This window comes from Crocodylus siamensis, chromosome 15 (assembly GCF_052110815.1).
Source record: "Crocodylus siamensis isolate JL-2025a chromosome 15, ASM5211081v1, whole genome shotgun sequence".
Taxonomy (NCBI): Eukaryota; Metazoa; Chordata; order Crocodylia; family Crocodylidae; genus Crocodylus; species Crocodylus siamensis.
In genome coordinates, this window is record NC_143409.1 from 6386410 (window position 1) to 6405514 (window position 19105).

Below are 19105 nucleotides of genomic sequence, written 5' to 3' on the forward strand. Positions count from 1 at the left end.
TTATTGAGCAAAGGTCTGCACATGGCCACACTGACTCCACCACCCCCACTGCGGCATGAGACTCTTACCAGCCCCACCAGACAGGGTCAGTCCCATCATGTCACTCTCTTCCTTGTGTCCCACAAACTGGAGCAGAAACATGAAATCAGTGACAAGCAATTCCTGGCCATCAAGGATGGTTTCAACAAGGACAGCCTCATCTTGAGGATATGCAGTGTCCAGTCTGGGTATTTGCGGACCATAAGAAAACTGGATATTTGTTCTCCACAAATGCCTTGAACCACACTGATCCCACATTCAACCTCGCTCTGATGTACCTTTCTGCCACCAAAAAACGCAAGTCAAGCCTGTTCGTTAGCCAAGGTGAACATCTAAATCCTGCAAATAACATTCAAAAAATACCCTGTAATTTGGGAATTCTGTCATTTAGTCAGTGTTGTCTTGAACGATGACTTAAGTCTTGCATCGAATCCAGCCTACCCATCAAATCCAGCCTGCCCTTCACTCCCAAAACTGCGTCTTCTAATGGAAGTTCAAGTCCTGACCAGAATTTTTGGATTAAGAGCAGACTTTTGCTCTTCAAAGATCCAGTCTATGTCCTGGATGGCTGACCATGACCCGAGGTGCTGAAGAGAGGCATAGCATGGGAAGACTGTGCCCAAAGCAGTCCTCTCTTGCCTTTCTGCCCCTCCTTCCTCCTATACCTTGGGCTTCACCGCGAAGCAGTGCACAGGAGCAGCAGCAAGCAGCAGGCACGGGGAAACTTTCACTTCACTTTTTTGCCATCATTGAAGCCCATCTCAAAAAGGGGGAAAAAAAAGAAAAGACGATTTCAGTGGCAAAAAAATGGGATCAATTCTTCCCTCAGCAGCCAACTCAACTGTTGGTCTAGAAATCACTCTACGATTCCCAGATGCCTTGCACTCCATGACACACACAGCCCGAGCTAGCTAGGTGCAGCAGCTGGAGTATGGGCCAGGAAGGTACGGTGCCCCCAGCCCATCCTTCTGATACTCCCCCCCACTTAAGCAGCACCTGGGGCCCAGGCCGCACTCACCCACCCAATGTACACTACTGGTGCTAACGCTATGGCGTGATTCTTGTTTGGCTGGTTGCCTGGGCCATTCCCAAACACTCAGGTCACTTCCTAGAGCTTTTGGTGGCCAAAAGTATCATCACATACTAAAACACATATCGCTTCTTGTCAAGTTTGCTCTTGGATGAAGAGCAAACCCTTCAGTCCTCCCCAAAAACAGCCAGGCAATTCCACTAATGTTACTGTTGCTTTAGCTGTGTCAAAAGTATATGGTTATTCTCGCTGCAACCGATCCACTCACAAAATATCACACTCCATATCATATCCAAAAATCCTCACATTTTCAAGTTTTCTAGGTTGCCAACACCGTGTTTGAGCACAGAGCTCAATTTCCATCTCATTTCTGCAGGGATCCATTCTGCACAGCTCATCTGCCTATCACCCTCTTAGACAACAGCCAAGCCGAATGGGTGAACCAGATGACTGAACAGTAACTCTGAGTGTATCAGCTCCCATCAAGGTGACTGATGGTCTGCTTAGAAAGCTTCTGAACACACCTCTACCAAACAGAGTGCAATCTATGCCAATATGGGGTTTTCCTTGAAACTTCACTCCAGTTTGCCACGGGTTTCTCATGTCCAAGCAGCCTTATACAGCCACTTCATGACATCCATGTTGAACTACCCTCAAGGCCATGAAAGAAACCTACATGGATAATGCTGATCAACACCTGCATAATGCTGATCAACACCCACAGAAGGTTCCTCATGTCACAGCTGGAGATAGTCTGGTTATCAGTGCAACATCTGGATTAAAATAGGCCAACCAAGAAACTGAATTATTAATCCCTACAGCTCTATGGAGCCATTCTGCAAATTAACCCCAGAACCTTCCAGCTGGACTTGCCATTAATCAATGAAAAGCTCTCATGTGTATCCCTGTTCAAAAAGATCATCGATAGCCTGGTCCATCATCAAACAAATTCTGGACCTGAAGCTGGTCTGAGGAAAGCTGCTGTCCTTGTTCATGTGGGAAGGATACAGAGCAGCTGAACAGTCTTGGGAACTAGCTAAATGTATTCACACATCTAGCAGCCTGGCTAGAAAATCCCGGTCCCATGCTTGTTGGAAGTCACCTTCCAAGGGTTGGAGGGGAAGAATCAAGAATTTATTGTTTGATGGCCAGCCTTACTTAGCAACATGTCCTTGTCCTAGACCAATCCTTTTTAGTCATGCCTTCACTTTGGAGGGCAGATTTTGATGGATGTCAGCCCAGTGCTGTCATCTATCTGTGCTGTTTATTTTTTCATACCATTGCCCACTCCAGTACCATTTCTCTTGACTCTGATCCATGCCTTTTGGCCTGCTTCTCACTGTCTGCTGTTCAGTGCTTGGCACCCTCTATTTCACTGGCCTGTTGGATAGAGATTGGGGCCCGAAGGGGTCTAGGCACCCTCCAAAACCATATCAAGAGCCTGTCTTTGCTCCCAAGGAATTTACAGCCTAATTAGATGAACAAAGAATGGAAATACAGTAGGCTTACCCCCAATTTTACAAAATGGGTGAAGGGGCAAGTCCAAAGTAACACAGAAAATCTGCAGTCGAGTTGAAATTTGAACTCAAGTTGCTTATGTCCCAGCTCTCAAGAAGTCCTCTGATACTGTATGAGGATATGATCAATAATTGAGCAAATGTTCTATATATATCACCAGTTTAAAAGCTATGGGAGAGAAGCACAGGGACAGCTTGTTCAACTTAGCTGAAATCCACTGGACTTAGAAATCTTTTGGAAGGACACAATGGAAAAAGTGGTAAATAGTTTGCAACTCATTAAGGACTGTCCCTGCTAAGTTGTGCCAGTTGGCATTTTCACAGGAAAAGAAACAATAAATACATTCCCCCCCCCCCAAAAAAAAAAAACCCTCTCTCAAAGCAATTACATCTGTATCGGATTCAAACTAAGATAAAGTGCTTGAGTTCATCTTTGTGAAAACATTGTCCTCTGTAAAGCTGCCAAAGCCCAAGTGACATCTAGCAAGGTGATCCGGATCAGATGCATTCCTCGTGTGCCGGTTACTCAAGGAGAGGGGAAAAAACCTCTTCACTCAACATTTTCCAAGTCTCAAAGTCTACATACAACCCACTTAGCTGAGCCACTGCTCTCCACTTTTGGGAAGGGTGGCCTCGTCCCAAGTTTTCTTCAATTGGACACAAGATAAAAGACCGGCAGCAGAATCGTTCCTCCAGCCCTGTCCAGATTTCACAGAAGGGCTGTACGTGCAAGCCTTCAGACTTGCATAACCCATTTTTCACTTCAGTGGACAAACATGTTACATTAGTTACCCACATCACTGCAATAGAAGGCTGTTTTCTTTGCTTGCACTCAGTTAATCACATGTTCTTTTTTACTTTCTGCTTTAAAAGGAGAAGCCAATATGATTTGGGTTACAACTGTCAAACAGGACTCAGACAAGTTAGTTACATATACATAAGCCAGAAGAGGTTTGGGCCCAATTCAGTCTTATCCAAGCTACCGAGATAGTTCACAGTGCACTTGTGCAGAGTGGGCAAGCAGAGAACTGTTTCTGACATAAAATCTTTGAATCCCTTGGGTGAGATGTCCAAAAACTCGAGAAGAAAATGAGACACAGCTCCGAGAGTTCGTTTCAGATGAGCTATATTATTTTTTTTAGCGTAAATTAAAATCATGCCTCTATAATGATATTGATGCCAAGGGTGCTTCAGTGGTCAATCTAATGCTGGAAAAATATCACTTTGTTGCCAGGCATTTGTCACTGCGATCGTGTCATGAGCTCTTCCAGTGCTTTATCTCTCTGATTCTCACACAGCAGAAGAACTTCTTTGATTTCGGCTTGCTGGAAACCCATATCATCAAACTGAGCTAAAAGATGCAGGAATTCAGCTGCCTGGAAAAATAAGGTAACAGAAAAGAGCAGTTTTTATCAGTCTGAGAATAGTCACAGTAAGGTTACAACTGAAGCAATAGCAGCATTGTGCACCAAAGCTGAAATCAAACTAAATCTAGCAGAATCATGTTACTTTTGGTTTCAGCCTTGCTCTTCAATGCTGAAATTATGCTAGCATGTTTTTATGGACACTTAGTGAGTTGAACAGAGCTACGGGCTCATTTTTAATGGTGGGGAATTATTACTTCTTCATTTCAAGACTGCATATAAGAAATCATTCAGTAATGTTAGGCTGTAACTTCACTATTCCAGATGAGTGGTGCCATGTGATTTCAGAGTGGCCCCATACAACAGGAAGATGAATGTTAATATTTGAGAGGAAATAACCAATATCTGAAACTATACTGCATTACTAGTCCATGCTATGAAATAATGCCGTGAAAAATATATCAGGAAAACGCACTAAGTGTCATCTGGAATTCGTTGGTAGTGCTTTTGCTGTCCCCCCAGTCCCTCAGTCTGTACCAGAGCTGGCCTCAGTGTTTTCAACAGCATTTTCCCTGCAGGTAAATCATTAATACATGTCTGTGGGTTAGAAGCTGGAAGGTTGTTAACTATTGCAGTGTAGCTTTCCTAACAAGAAGTGAGCAGAGTTCAGTGCGTGTTCAGAAAATGGGGCTAATGCCAGAGCAGCACAGGCACGAAGCTCTTGGCCAGGTCTCCACACTACTGCAAGGGGCACTGCCTTGCAACCCCCTGCCAAGTGAGACTGCATCGAGGCACAGCCCCGGTGCTGATGCACAGGGGAAGGCAGGCACTGAATGGAGAGCCCACGCAGAGGTCTGAGCACCCTGTGGTGGAGTCAACAGGGAAATGAACCACCGACGAGGTTGTGAATTTGTAATATAGCATTTGTCAGTGCGGGGGCTATTAAGTGTAGCAAGCAGGAGCATCAGCAAAGCAGGCTTACACAGATGCACTGAATTTCTAGTGTGTTGGAGCTGTACCCCTCAATAGCTCCATGTATTGCCCACTATGAAAGTGGCCCTGGATGGGGTGGGGAGGGGGTCGTTTTGTCTAGTAAAAAACCTAAGCAACGTTCGTCTTTGCTCCGAATGCACCAAATTGCTTCTGACCTTCTTCTCAGAGTACTGGAACATTTCCATGGCTTCTTCCACCTGCCCCTCTTCATAGCCCTGTTTCAGCAGCCTGTCGCAGGCACTAAGATAACTGAGAAACTGCAAAAGGAAAAGGGAGAGAAAAATGGGATTAATATAAAACACCCCTTCCAGCCTGGAGGGTGGTCCAACGAACACTGCTTGCATATGCAATACATTGTAAAAGAGTCCGCCTGCCCAAGCCTCCCAGCACAGGTCTCAAAGGTGCCCCGGTACCACCTCAAAAGCTTGAACTTATGATACACCTCTAAAATGTGCATGAGTTATAAGCTAGATCATGTAAGGTACTGGGCCACTCAGCACCTGGCATGATTAGGCTTCCAGTCTGGAATCCATCCTGGGGACTGCTCTTGTGGTTAACATGCCACTGGGAACCCTCGAGGGGATGAGCGCATCACAGAGACTCCCAGGCATATGTAAGAACAGACAAAGCGCCACACTGGGTCAGAGCAATGATCCGTCTAGCCCTGTATCCTGTCTCCGACAGCGACAGAAATTGATCCCGAAGAGCGTGATCTCTCCCCTATTCATTACCCTCGCAGGCATCCACCATTATAGATTTAGAGATGCCAGAGGAAACGTCTCCAACCATCCTGTTTTTCTTCATCAAGCAAAGCGCCTTACAAGCGAAGGTTGGACCGAATTTGAAGTTGGAGAAGAGCTTGTAAGTGAAGCCTGGAAATGCATATGGCTTGCGTGTCAGAGTTTTCCCACAACCGGTCAAATGCTGCACGCTACAATCGCACTTCAGGGACCTGGACTTTGTGTCTTGCAGTCTCCATCAGAGATCAGCTGTAGCTTCTCGCCAGTTCTTAGGCATTACAGAGGATGGACTAGATTCAATGCAGGATTACTTCATCCCGCGTAGCGTCTCATGCTTGTCCTAGCTGGTTGTCAATGACTCAGACAGCGGGGCTTCCACCACTCCCCCAGGACAAGATAAAAATCTAAGTCCTGCCCATTCTCTGTGTGTGAGAAATAGGAACAAAGACAGCCACCGCTGGAGGAATCCAAAACGTGAACCCCGCTTGCAGGGAAAAGATGATCTATACATCTCGTTTAACAGTTGCTTCTATTCAAAAGAACGTCTCGCTGCGGTGCTAGGTGTGTGCCGACCTCAGATTCTCCAGGGCTCCCAGGGTCACCTTTGATGTTCAAAACTTCGGCCTTCTATGGGCTTGCTCCACCACTCTGGACCCAAAGGACAGCCTCAAGGGAGGCCTGTGTGCTGTCATGATTGAAAGTAAACAGTTATTTTTGGCTTTCCTCATTGTTCTTGGAGTGCTGACAGCACAATTCCCAGCGGTATCTTTTAAATACCATAAGAGTCCTTTGCTATCCAAAACCATGCGACAGGCAACAAACAATAAGTGAGCTATACAATAGTGGGAAAAGGGCCCAAATGGGCCATTTGAAGGAGAGATTGCAATTCCATAGGGTTCCCTAAGGCTGTGCTGGTCATGTGAATGTGACCTATAACCTCAGTATAACTTTTACCAGTTAAGCATGCTGCAAATTAATGGTCTGTCAGACTCCAGCAATGCCACAGCAAGCGGGAGGTTTCAATAAAAGATGATCCTCGTTGCTAAAGGTCCAAAAAAAATCTTTCAAAAGCTGAGAGTAGAAGTTGGCAGGATTCATATTTCTCCAGCAGTGTAGTAATAAGGATCAAAACACGTCATCTGAATCCATTCCCTATTAACAACTCCAACCTCAGTTGATTTGCCATCTATACTCATAATTTGTTGCCTTTGTTTTCCTCAAGACTTTAATCCAATGGCGTAATTAAGGCAAGGCAAGCAAGGCAGTTGTCTTGGGCACTGACGTGATGGGAGAGGAGTGGGGGAAATGCACAACTATGCAGCCACGTGATCACGGCAGTGGTGCAGCAGTAGCTGGAAGTCACCACTGCTCTTGTGCATGGCAGCTGCCCCGGGTGCCCAGCTGTGTTGCTGTACCTCTGCTTTATGCCATCAAAAGCCAGAGCGGTTGCTATATTTCTCAGGCTATTAACAGGGGCATATGTTTACAACGTGCAGCAGGGAAGGCGAGCCGTTCGGGGACTCTCACGCTGGGCTAGCAGAACTTGGAACTTATACAGATTGTTGTCGACTGGATGAGTTTATCATCTCCAAAAGGAACCTCAAGACTGAGCAAGGACAGGTGTTTACATGGCGAACTGTTAACCTTTTACAGCTCCATCTCATCTTCAGCACGGGAATATGAAGAAAAAGCATACCCTTCCTATCCCCGAGGAATGCATGTGCTTAGGGCCAACAAGCTGTCCATCTTGGTTTTCAAGTATCTGAACGCACCCAGGAAAGGTTAGGCAGGCAGGCAAGGAAAACCTAAATACACACCGAGCTATAAAGTTTCTGTCTTCCCAAAGCAGTGGTTACACCCTGCATCAGGAATGCTTTTAACCATCCTTAACATAAACTGGCCCAAGTGCCTGCATCTCCTACCAAGGGAAGCTTTAAGTGATTATCATTTTAGCATTATAACAAATGGAATAGCCCACCAAAAATAAATCAACCTTAAGGATCTTTTTCCATGAACCTGTCACTCAGGCACGTGTCTACACCCTCATTCATTATTTTAATCACCATGCTAGAGAAACAAGCAATCACAGAAAAGACAAGCAGATGCAGTGACTCCTGGAACAAGTTTGTCCATGATTAACAAGCCCATGGCCAATGTCATCTTAAGGTACCCCTCTGATTCCCTATACTACTGGACAAGGGAGAAGAGATTGATGTCATATATCTTGACTCCAAAAAAGCCTTCGATCTGGTGATCCCACGATCACCTCTTGCCGAAACTGGCCAGTTGTGGCCTTGGGTCCACCACGATCTGCTGGCTGGGAAACTGGCTCCGTGGTCGGACCCAGAGGGTGGTGGTTGATGGCAGTCACTCATCACGGTGCCCTGTGACCAGTGGGGTCCCCCAAGGCTCTGTCCTTGGACCCATACTGTTCAACATCTTCATTAATGATGTGGACATTGGAGTCAGAAGTGGACTGGCCAAATTCGCCGATGACACCAAACTTTGGGGCAAAGCATCCATGCCAGAGGACAGGCGGGTGATCCAGGCTGACCTGGACAGGCTCAGCAAATGGGCAGACAAGAACCTGATGGTGTTCAACACCAAAAAATGCCAGGTTTTCCACCTTGGGAGGAAAAACCTGCACCATACTTATAGACTCGGCAGTGCTACACTGGTTAGCACTACAGATGAAAGGGACTTGGGGGTCACGGTTGACCACAAGATGGACATGAGCCTGCAATGCGATGCTGCGGCTAGTAAAGTGAGCAAAACGCTGGCCCTGCATCCATAGATGCTTCTCAAGCTGATCCCAGGATGTCATTCTCCCCTTGTTCTCGGCCTTGGTGAGGCCGCAGCTGGAGTACTGCATCCAGTTCTGGGCTCCACAATTCAAAAAGGATGTGGAGATGCTTGCGAGAGTCCAGAGGAGAGCCACGTGCATGATCAGAGGTCAGAAAACAGACCTTGTGACAACAGGCTGAGAGCCATGGGGCTCTTTAGCCTGGAAAAGCGCAGGCTCAGGGGTGATCTGATGGCCACCTATAAGTTTATCAGGGGTGGCCACCAGGATCTGGGGGAACGTCTGTTCACCAGAGCGCCCCAAGGGATGACGAGGTCAAACGGTCACAAACTCCTCCAAGACCGTTTCGGGCTGGACATAAGGAAGAATTTCTTTACTGTCCGAGCCCCCAAGGTCTGGAACAGTCTGCCAGCGGAGGTGGTTCAAGCGCCTACATTGAACACCTTCAAGAGTAAATTGGATGCTTATCTTGCTGGGATCCTATGACCCCAGCTGACTTCCTGCCCTTTGGGCGGGGGCTGGACTCGATGATCTCCCGAGGTCCCTTCCAGCCCTAATGTCTATGAAATCTATGATTGACCTTCACTAAAAAGGCCCATCTCCACCAGATCCCAATGTCTGTACATTAGGGGGTTGTATGAAGCAGATCTCACTGTATCCTGGTTTAATTCCAAGTGTCTCACTAGCCAGTTTGGAGAGCAGCCTATAAATCTCATCATTGTGGTCAGAAGCAAAGCACAGCTAGGGCATCTGACAGCCAAAATGGGTGGAAGGATGAATTCAGAATCAAAGAATGAAGGAAGCTGCTGCCCCTTTTTTGGAGCAAACACCAGGCCAAGGGCTGGGAAAGCCACTAGTAAGAGCATCCCACAAGTATCCTACGCTGAAGAACAACACAGATTCTCTGGTACGTGGAAAGGCAGAACATCTAAAAAGCAATATGAACTCTCTCACGCAGTGGATAATCAGCCTGTGGAACTCATTGCCAGGAGACAATAACACAACTGAGGCTAAGGACTCAGAAAAATTCAAAAAAAGGACTGGGCACTGACATAACCACCACCCTCCGGAGCGGTAAAAGAGCGGTTGTGCACCACCTACTAGGACACAAGGTCTCTGTAGGGTGCACCTTCCTATTACAGCTGGTGGCAGCCCTGGACCACACTCCTGATGTCAAAATGGTATTGAATATACATGGAACAGGGGCTACACTTTGTCCCTTTCTTTCTCTCTGTCAAGTGTGAACCCTTTGTGGATGGAATAAATAATGCTCGCTAAACTGGATTACAGGAAGCCTTGCATTAGCCCTAGAGCGGGTTTGGAAAGGATGGCCCAGCAGAGAGAGTGGGAGCCTGTGACTGTGGGAGACTCAGGTTTCAAACCTCTGCTTTGTCTCAAAACTCTTGAGCAGCCTTGGGTAAGTCAGTCTGTGCCTCAGATCCCAATCTGTATCATGGGGCTAGTAGCACTCCCCCACCTCTCAGAAGTGGTGAGAGGTGAAATACAGTGGAGTAGGAGGTGCACAGGCACCATTGCAAAGGCAAAGGTCATTCAAGTCCCTAAAACAGGCTCTGGTTCACACGCAGAAGAGGAGAACTGTAAGTGCTGTGTATGCATTGATGACAGGCGGGAATATTCTGTAACGTCGAGGCATTATCTGTACATATTCAAGCCATCCTCATGCTTTGGTGTTGGAGGGGGACCCAAAACATCGCAGAGACAGACACAGTCCAATGCTGAGTAGACAAGTAGACGAGTCACTGAGATAATGCTACTGACCTCATGACTGGGGAAAAATAAATCCGTGCTAAAATGTTTCTGTACTAGGAAAATATGTCTAGGCTGTAAAAGAGCATCGGGCTTCATATTAAATAGGAAAGCAGATCTTAAAAGGCGATGTCTTCCAGGCAGCATTGCTTGCTGAAAGTCATTCTCATTGAGGATTTCAGGCACAAGGCAAAACCCTCAATCGCTTTAATTCTTACTCGCAATGAAGAGAAACGATCAACTCTTCCCAAAGCAGAACTCCTGAACCTTTTTCTCAGAGCTGCAGCCAGGTAGCCCAGAACCCGAGGGCAGGAGAGTCATCCTTACCAGGTGTTTTCTAGACCACTGAAGGAAAGTAACATGAGCTTCACTAACCTGACCTAAACTCTGTCTTCCCGTCTTCTGGAGAGCGAGGATAGCTCTGCGGATCGGATAACCCAAGGCTAAAACTGGCTCGATGAGGTCACGCTCTTCCTGGCTCAGCGCCGAGAGCAGGTCAGCCGTGGAGTCCGGACGAGTTCTGTGGGAACTCAGAGGTCGCGCAGCCCCAGAAGGGGCTGGAAGGCAGGAGCAGGGGCTGAGGGACTGAAAAATAAACAAGAGGACTTTATGTTCACTAATTAGGACGTATCCACTTAGAAGGCACTGGTACGATGTGACACTATAAAAAGAATTCTCTTCCTCCTCCTGCAAAACAGCAAGGTAATTGCAGATACTTAAAAGCACTGCTCTGGCATTTGTCATTTAGTGCAATCTCATTCAACTGTGCAATCGGAGGGAAATGTCCATAAATGGACTATCCCGGTTTGCTTTCCGTGTGCAACTGCGTGTGCTTGGATAAATACAGGATTATGTGTTAGCTGTCATGCATGTGAATCTTCTGGTTAAGCATCCTGTTCAAATGCTTCCTACAGTTTACGTATCTATTTATTTTTGTGGGGGGTTTTTTTTGTTAAAGCAGAGCATCCTTTCAGGGATCAGAACTTGTTATGTTTCCAGGGAAACCTAAACAGAGCAGAGGTGACTATGCCTGGAGGTTGGAAACTTGGGAAAACCGAGCCGCGCACTTCCAAAATAAAAAGCAAACAAAGCAACTGGCGCGGCTGTGACCATCACTCTGAGACACCTACAACAATTTGTCCACAAGGTCTCTCTTCAAAGGAAACTAGATTTAATTAAACCCAGGCCTGGCTGCAGATACCGATCAAAGGAGATAGCAGGCAAGCGCGATTATGTGGTAAATGGGTAAGAACCAGCTTCTACCGTCCAGGGAATCCCGTTCCTATTTATAAGCTCTTTACTTGTCCTAGACTGGCCAAGCAAGAGAGGATGGCAGTGCCAGCTGGTGTGGGCAGTAAGGCTGCCCTGTCTCGGAAAAATCAACTGTCTGAACACGTGATCTCCTATGTAAGTGTCTTGTGTAAGCAGGAGAGGGAAAGGAAGCCATCTTCAGTCCTAGGAAACAAATCTCCTGCTCAGACACGTGCATCCTGTCTAGGGCCTGCGGGAATAGTTGTGAGACTTCTGGAGTGAGAGTCAAATGGCTCGGGACGACAGATTAGCAATTACATTTAACAGCCATCGTACGTACAAATACAGGCCTGTAATTGCTCTGCAATCCCCATCTCTCGAAACTTCCAGCCATCACGTGAGAACAACATGGCCTACCATGCATTTGGGGCACCATGACTGTAGCCTTTCGGCACGAAGCCATTCATCTCTCCAGTAGCTAGGATTGTACTCTATCACGCAATTTCAATTTAAGAGGACAAATGGAAATGATTCCTTTGTCGTGCCATGGCCTTTACTGTACAGTTAAATGATTCGAATTTACAAACTGACAGTGGAGTTAGTCCAAAGTGATTTCTGTCCCATCTAAACTACAAATTTAGTGCAGGTACCAAACTGGGAAAGCCAAAGCCCCTCTGTTTATGTGAAAATACGATCAAAGCATGCAGTGATCCTCACAGTAGTCCCCCTTCCACCCTAAACAGAAATGATAGAAGGCAAATTTAGCAGGAGAAAGCAGCCCAGTCTTCCTGCTCATTCAGTGCAAAGCCTCCCACTGGAACAGCCAGAAGGGCCTGGTGGCTTTATGCTGCATGAAAGCCAGGGCTGGTTGGGCAACCTACTTTATTTCCTGAAAATCTTTGCAAAGAAAAGAGAAATTATTGCTAAATGTTTCAGGAATTCATTGAAAACTAAAATAAATACCCTTAATTAGTTGCTGAAAACAGAGAGGTGTTTCAGTTGGCAGTCTGGGAAATCCAAAAATATTTGAAGGGGGGTGTTTTTCAGATGAAAATGGCAATTGGCTTGCAAAAGTTCCTTTAATCTAAAAGGCATGTTTTCACCACAAAAAAATGTCAGCAAAACTCTTTCAACCAGTTCTCTGGAAAAATGACCCGAGGAATACCTCACAAATTATTTCAGCCTTTTTGGTCCCAACACATGTAGCAGGGCACTGAGGTGCCTGCTCCTTGTGGAGCGATAAATAAGGAATCCAGCTGCGGGTTGCCAGGGTAACCGGTGGGAGTCAGCTGACCGGAAGGGGCGGGGCCTGGCTCCCATATAACCCCAGGCTGAGGCCAGGCAGGCAGGCAGTCTCCCGCCAGCAGCCAAGGGAGAAGGAGCTCTGCCAGAGCAAACAGAGAGGAGAAGCCTGACTGCACAAGCTGCTCCTGATTGCTGTTATGGGGTGGAGAATTCCCTGGTAGGAACTGAATGTGGTTTTAGGCGGATGGCTTAGATTTTATGTTATAGCCCAGCAGCTTGTGTTTTTTTGTGTTCGCTATTTAGACCGGAGGACTGGGTGAGGCTATTAGGGGTTGGAGGAGGCCTCATAGGGGCTCCACAGTAGCGTGGGGACCCCGGCGCCAGAGAGGGTGCAGCATTCGGGGGTGCTCTGACCCCACTCCTGAAAAGGGGAGCAAAGAATCAGAGGCCAGGCAAAGCTGAGGCCGCCTGAGTCTGGCAGGGGGTTTGAGAGCCCGAGGGGGAGATTTGGGGCCAGGTATAGCTATGGCCACCTGAGCCCCAGGACAGCGTGAGAAGCCCCAGAGAGGGGGCAGCGTGAGAAGCCCCAAAGCAAGGGGGCAGCGACTGATGAGTGCCAGAGGGCCACAGTTGCGGGAGACAAGCCAGAGCACCAGTGAGGCGCAGGCTGCGAGACAAGCCAGGGCGCCAGTAGGGTGCAGAGTGGAACAGACCCTAACAACGTCAGGTACATCCGCGAGGCTTGGGCTGCTGTGTAAGGTGAGGAAAGGAGCTGCAGATAGCACCCCAGGCATCAGGGCAGAAAATGGGCAGCCTCCGCTTAATTAACATCCTCTAATTAAGCAAGTAACAACAAGGCGTGGCAGGCGAGAAGGTGGGCGGTTGGCCCATAGCCGATGTTGTGGGGTCACTAGTGGACAGACCCCGAAGAGGCACACCTGTCACAGCATACCAGTGACCAGCTGTTTTCTTGGTAGTTTCCAGTGTTGAGAAACCTGTTTACAGATACTCTGTTGCCTCCTTCTCTCCCCCCATCATGTTCATACGGAGCCAAGGGACCACTACAGATAGCACCCACAAATGAATGTGGTAGCAAAAAAATGTATCTTACCGCAACTATAGGCTTGTGTTTTTTTATTGGCGGCATCAACCTAGTGGTGGGCAGCTTCCGGCGACTGCAGCAAGGGGTGGCTGGAGGGGTCAGGAAGTTGCGAGGGATAACTGAAGGTGCTGAGTAGTTGCAAGGGGTGTCCGGGGGTGTTGGGTAGCGGAAAGGGGTGACCAGGGGTGGTGGGTAATTGCAAGGGGTGTCCGGGGGTGTTGGGTAGGGGCAAGGGGTGTCCGGGGGTGTTGGGTAGGGGCAAGGGGTGACTGGGGGTGTTGGGTAATCATACGGTGTGGCTGGAGGTGTTGGGTACAGGCAAGGAGTGGCTGGGGGCGTCGAGTAGTCAGAAGGGGTGGATGGCGGGTGTCGGGATGAGAGCCCCTTTCAAAGACCCATCAGAGGCAGGGGTGTATCTTCGAGAGCACCGTCGCAGCAAGAACGGTCTTGGCGAGAGTTTCTTGTCTATGGAAGCTCTGTACAAAGGGTGCACTAGAGCAGCGAGCTTCTTTCTGGCTCCTTCCAACTCATTCTTCACATTATTAAACAAAACCAGGGACCTCCTCTGCTTGTTCAGATCGGGGCTATTTGATTCATTGCAGTGTCTTTCAGAGGGTGGCTCTAACAGCCCTGGAGATGTCTTTGGCCTGCGCTGATCCAGCTGAGGGAAACGAGGCACGGCCTTTACGATGGTTTTGGTCTTTGGGATGATTATTTCCTCCTTGCTACTTTCCTCACAGGTCGATGAGGAGTACTCATCATCCACAGAGAATTCATCCTCTTCCGAGTACCACTCCTCGCTTTCTGTCTCGGAGGGCACACCTCTGCCCCTGGGGCGGCCACAGCTCACATCCGCAGCGCTGAGGCTCATGCATCGCCGAACGTGGTTTCCAAATGTCACGCCATCCCTGGTTTTTCCATCAGTTGCCTCGTTCTTCTTTACCCGGAGGCCCAAGTTCTCTTTCGAGTCAACCAAAAGCAGCCAGCAAGGTGGAGCTGTTGGGACAGCTTCTGTGGTCACGTGATGCTGGAGAGTTGCTTGCCTAGACGCAGCCTCAATCCAATACAGCACCTTCCTTTCCAATGAGAAATCGTGCTGCCAAACAGCAATAAGCAAAGCAAGTCAGTATCTGCAGAGGCAGCGCTGCTTAAAAACATTTTATGGGTTCCAACCTGCACTTTGATTGCTTACAAGGAGACTAAAAGCACGAGCAAGGGTTTCAGGCTCGGACACCATGCCCAGCAGCTCCAGCATCTCTCCACTGGAGCCGCAAATGGAAGCATGTTATTGGCACCCGTCAGGGATTTGCCCCAGTAGCTGTAACCCTGCAACTGTATCAGCCACTTAGAAATAACTGCAGGCAAATCACATGACTCCTCTCCAGAACTTTTTTTTTTCCCAAATCTTTCTGTGAATCTCAAAAAACCCACTATCTTCCAGAGCTGAGCTCACCGAACCTTGCTGCCCTACCTCAAATATTCGTAGATGATCCATTATATTGCTGAAGGGGAGAAACAGAATAGTTGGCAGAGGATCTTGGCAGGGAAGTGGAAGGACTATTTCCATACACTTTGTTTTAGAAAGTAAATATGCTTGTGAATTAAGTCTGAAGACCTGATTGAGAGACTAGGCCTTCCAACGTGCCCTGAAGTTTGCCAAACTAGAGCTCTTATCAGCGGCTGGATAAACACAGCCCATCGTCTAGGTTACACATTCTGTTTCTATTTCTTTTGGAGAACAGGGTAAAGCATTTGCTAGTTATGAAGGGGATGGGACCCAGGTCCTCTGATCAAAACCCCAGCACACTGGGGGGTGTCAGTGCTGATCCCGAGTCCAGTCTAGCAGCTTTTGCCATCTCCCGAGAACATTATTTTTCCCAGAATAAACAAAAGCCAACATGTTCCAAGGAGATGAGGGCAGGCCTCTGTGCAAATAGCAGTTTGCAGCCCAGGAGGCTGCTCACCTTGCTGTCTGCAAGCAATTACCCAGCATTACACACATATTGCATAAGAGTGCATGCCGCAGTCTCCTCCAGGAATATTTCGAAAAATATCAGGACATCAGCTGTAATAATACAATAGCATTACAATGCCACAGCCACGGTTTTGGTGTATGCGAGTTGCTTAGCCACCGGGGCAGGGCAGGGCTGAAGTAGTGAAGAGGTGGTATGGGCATTTTTAAAAGCTTTACAAGTGCCTCAACATCCACGGCAAACAGCTGTAAAACCAGTAGCAGGCTTCTCCGCTAGGTAGTGCAATGACTCCACCTGATGGTGAGAACACATTACAAACACAGACCCCGCAACGCATCTGAACTTAACTTAAAAGTCCTGCCCATCCTGTGGTTAAAACCTCATGGGCAATAATTCACAGAATCCTAGAAGACGAGAGCTGGAAGGGACCTCAGGAGGCCACATCCAGTCCAACCCCCTGCTCAAGGCAGGTTCATCCCCAACTACATCATCCCAACCAGGGCTTTGTTGAGCCGGGCCTTGAAAACCTCCAAGGAAGGAGATTCCACCACCGCTTTGGGTGACCCATTCCAGCGCTTCACCACCCTGCTAATGAGGAAGTTTTTCCTAATAAACATCCCTTGCTGCAACTTGAGATCAGCGCTCCTTGTTCTGTCAATTGTAGCCTTGCAGATGCGCACCCTGAAATAACGCAAACATCTGAGGACACGGACATAAACCCAGACTACAGAGAGACAATAGGAGAATCCATACCAGAAACCAAGTTTTCAGCTGCAATATAAACAGGGCCAGCCTGTGAAGACAGAACCTGTGGCAGTACGTGCATACTACCTAGGTAGTTGTACAGTGCTCTTCTGCAGACAAGGTGCCCAGGTGAAGAATTTGAGCTGCACCCTACCAGCTTGCTCACCAGTAGGGAGGAGTCTCATTTCTATTGCCCATCCAATCTGGTGTTGGATGAGACTGGGGGGAAAAAATGGGTGTCAAGTTCAGAAAAGAAATATTTCAAGGGGTTTTTTCTCTTTCCTCACTTCTATTAGCAAGAAAGAGGGACAGAAAAAATTATTCTTAGCATCAATTATAGGTCATCCTGAGCTTAGCAGCCTTTGTGTTAATGTGATGGAAGCCCACCATTTTTTGCATCTGATGGCATACAAGGGAGTGGTATGGATGGTATCAGTAGTCACCTTTGACTGATCTTTTGCTCAAAATCCAGAGCAAGACACCAACACCAACCAGCCCACACTTCCCACAGAGTAGTATGATGGGCTGACACCGACCCTGACTCGGAGGACGGGCAAACTTACCATCGTGCTCATTAGGATCTCCGTGCAGTCAGGAACCTCAATGTCAGGGGGGCTGATTAAACTGGTCCCCTTTGCAGATCCATCCTCAAAGCTCCCATACGTTCTGAAAGGCACGTCATCCATCATGGTCCTGCGACGCTTTGCAATCTAGCTGACACCAGTTATGTGAAAAAAAAGAGGCAAAGCAAATTGAATGCGAAAACGTGGGGTAAAGATACTTCACATGTCTAATCTTAACAGACACACAAAAACAGAGGAGAAAAGGATACACTGAAATGAACACAAATAACAGTCAGCTTTTAAACTTACAGATCAGATGTCTGTGGAAAGCACTTCAATGCAGCCCAACCTAGCAAAGGAGAATAGCAGTGCCCATTAAAGCCAACTCTATAATGCTAAATACAGTAATTGAGACTTGCAAACTAGAAATATTTAAGATTTAAATAAGCCATGCACTTATGTGCAGCACGCAACGGGGAGTCTATTTGGGCAAGTCCCGCCGACACTGAAACCAGTGATTGCTCCCATGACAGCATTCAGATTTTTGTCTCGCTGCTCAGTAATTCTGTTACGCACATATCTGGGCTGTCCCGGGACCCACACACGGTTACTGCTCTTCTCCAGACTGGTTACACATGGTCCCAGGCAGGAGTGCTCTCCACTCGCACCATGCTTAGGCCGGCAGAGACACTGCCAAGAGAACGCCTTTCACAGATCATTGAGGAAGGTGCCTTTCCCCCATGGACCAGCCTAGGTCTGGCATGATAAGGTTTCCCTTGCAGTTCACATCTACACACACCTCAAATGTTCCTCGAGTTACGTGATCTTTTTTTCCACCCTATATCCCCAACATCAAGAGCAGTACCAAACACTCCTTTATCCTATTCCCTCACATAAGGTCACAGAACTCAATTTGATCTCTTGGCCTTTAGCTAGCTGCTCCTTAGCTAAAGTAGCTTTCCACTGAACTTGACCCTTGATAGCCACCAACCCCATCTTGCACTGATCAAGCGTCCTATTGTTTTAGTACCCATTGTAAGCAAGGCTACCTTGAAGAGGTGGCAGAAAGTACCAATGTGGCATTCAAGTCCCCAGGAAGAGCTCAGACTACAGCTTTACTTGGAAGAGGAGAACACACAATGTCTTCATCCCCAGCTGTTCTCCACCACCAGTCTTCCCTTTGTTCAAGTTCAGCTTCCCCATGCAGGCTCATTACATCCCAGTCCTGGTTCTGACCTGGGATTCATTATTTCCCCTGTTCTCACCTGCCTGCTCCCTCCCTCTGCCTGCCCACTTTGTTCCAACCCTTCTAACCACAGAACAGAGTTGGGGAAAGGGACCCATCAGCAGAGATAAAGGCCGAAATGGCATCAAAGGCAGACACTTCCCAATTTCCTTACCCTGTAGAAATGTATGGATGACCTCGGGGTGGCAGATGGGCAGACCATTTCAATTGTTAAACTGGCAGTCACCCAAGAGCATGGGGGAAGCGCAGCTAAGCATATGTCTAGCCTGATCAACAAGACCCAGAAGCCACCTTTGTAAGTTCAGGACTCAGGAGCAATCTCTCGGGCTTCATCCTATGCGGCAGTGTATTTAGTGAGGCACATGGGATGCATCTGCTGAGGAGGCACTGGAGCAACTTAACAAGCCAGAGATTACTGGAAGAAGAAAATCGCTGCCGTTGCAGTTGCAGGCACGGACACACAACACGCGTTCTGTTGCGACTCCATATTCCCAAAAAACACCACTTCTGACTCAAATGTTATGTTAATACAGAGCCCACGCTCCCAGATTTACTCTTATAAATCCTTCCCATCGGGATAACATCTCTTCCACAGTTAGTATTAATGACTCAATTTAGTGAACAAAAAAATTCCCTGGGTTCTGGCTTCTGCCGAGCCAGGGCAAAAGAACCGAACCCACTTCCGTAGGGACTCAGCAATGACACTGTGCAAATCGGTTTGTGTAACA

The 19105-nt window shown here is 47.7% G+C and overlaps 1 protein-coding gene across 1 annotated transcript; it reads right to left on the reverse strand.

Moving 5' to 3' along the window:
• Nucleotides 1–3040: 3040 nt before the first annotated feature.
• Nucleotides 3041–17572, reverse strand: UBAP1L (ubiquitin associated protein 1 like). Its single transcript, XM_090028563.1, has 7 exons — nucleotides 17441–17572; nucleotides 17132–17282; nucleotides 14203–14947; nucleotides 13861–13904; nucleotides 10629–10838; nucleotides 5099–5200; nucleotides 3041–3962 (listed from the first exon to the last, which is right to left on the reverse strand). The coding sequence occupies exons 2-7, from the start codon at nucleotides 17255–17257 to the stop codon at nucleotides 3828–3830; spliced, it is 1362 nt and encodes a 453-aa protein (XP_089884689.1). The 5' UTR covers nucleotides 17258–17282; nucleotides 17441–17572; the 3' UTR covers nucleotides 3041–3827.
• Nucleotides 17573–19105: the final 1533 nt, after the last annotated feature.

What these genes read in the sequence shown, in the direction of transcription:
- UBAP1L (XM_090028563.1), bottom strand. Translation starts at nt 17,257, where the DNA reads ATGATGGATGACGTGCCTTTCAGAACGTATGGGAGCTTTGAGGATGGA. An exon ending in GACACCCGCCATCCACCCCT is followed by an intron (nt 13,905 to 14,202) that starts TCTGACTACTCG and finishes AGCTGCCCACCA; the next exon opens with CTAGGTTGATGCCGCCAATA. An exon ending in AACACAAGCCTATAGTTGCG is followed by an intron (nt 10,839 to 13,860) that starts GTAAGATACATT and finishes TTTATTTTTCAG; the next exon opens with TCCCTCAGCCCCTGCTCCTG.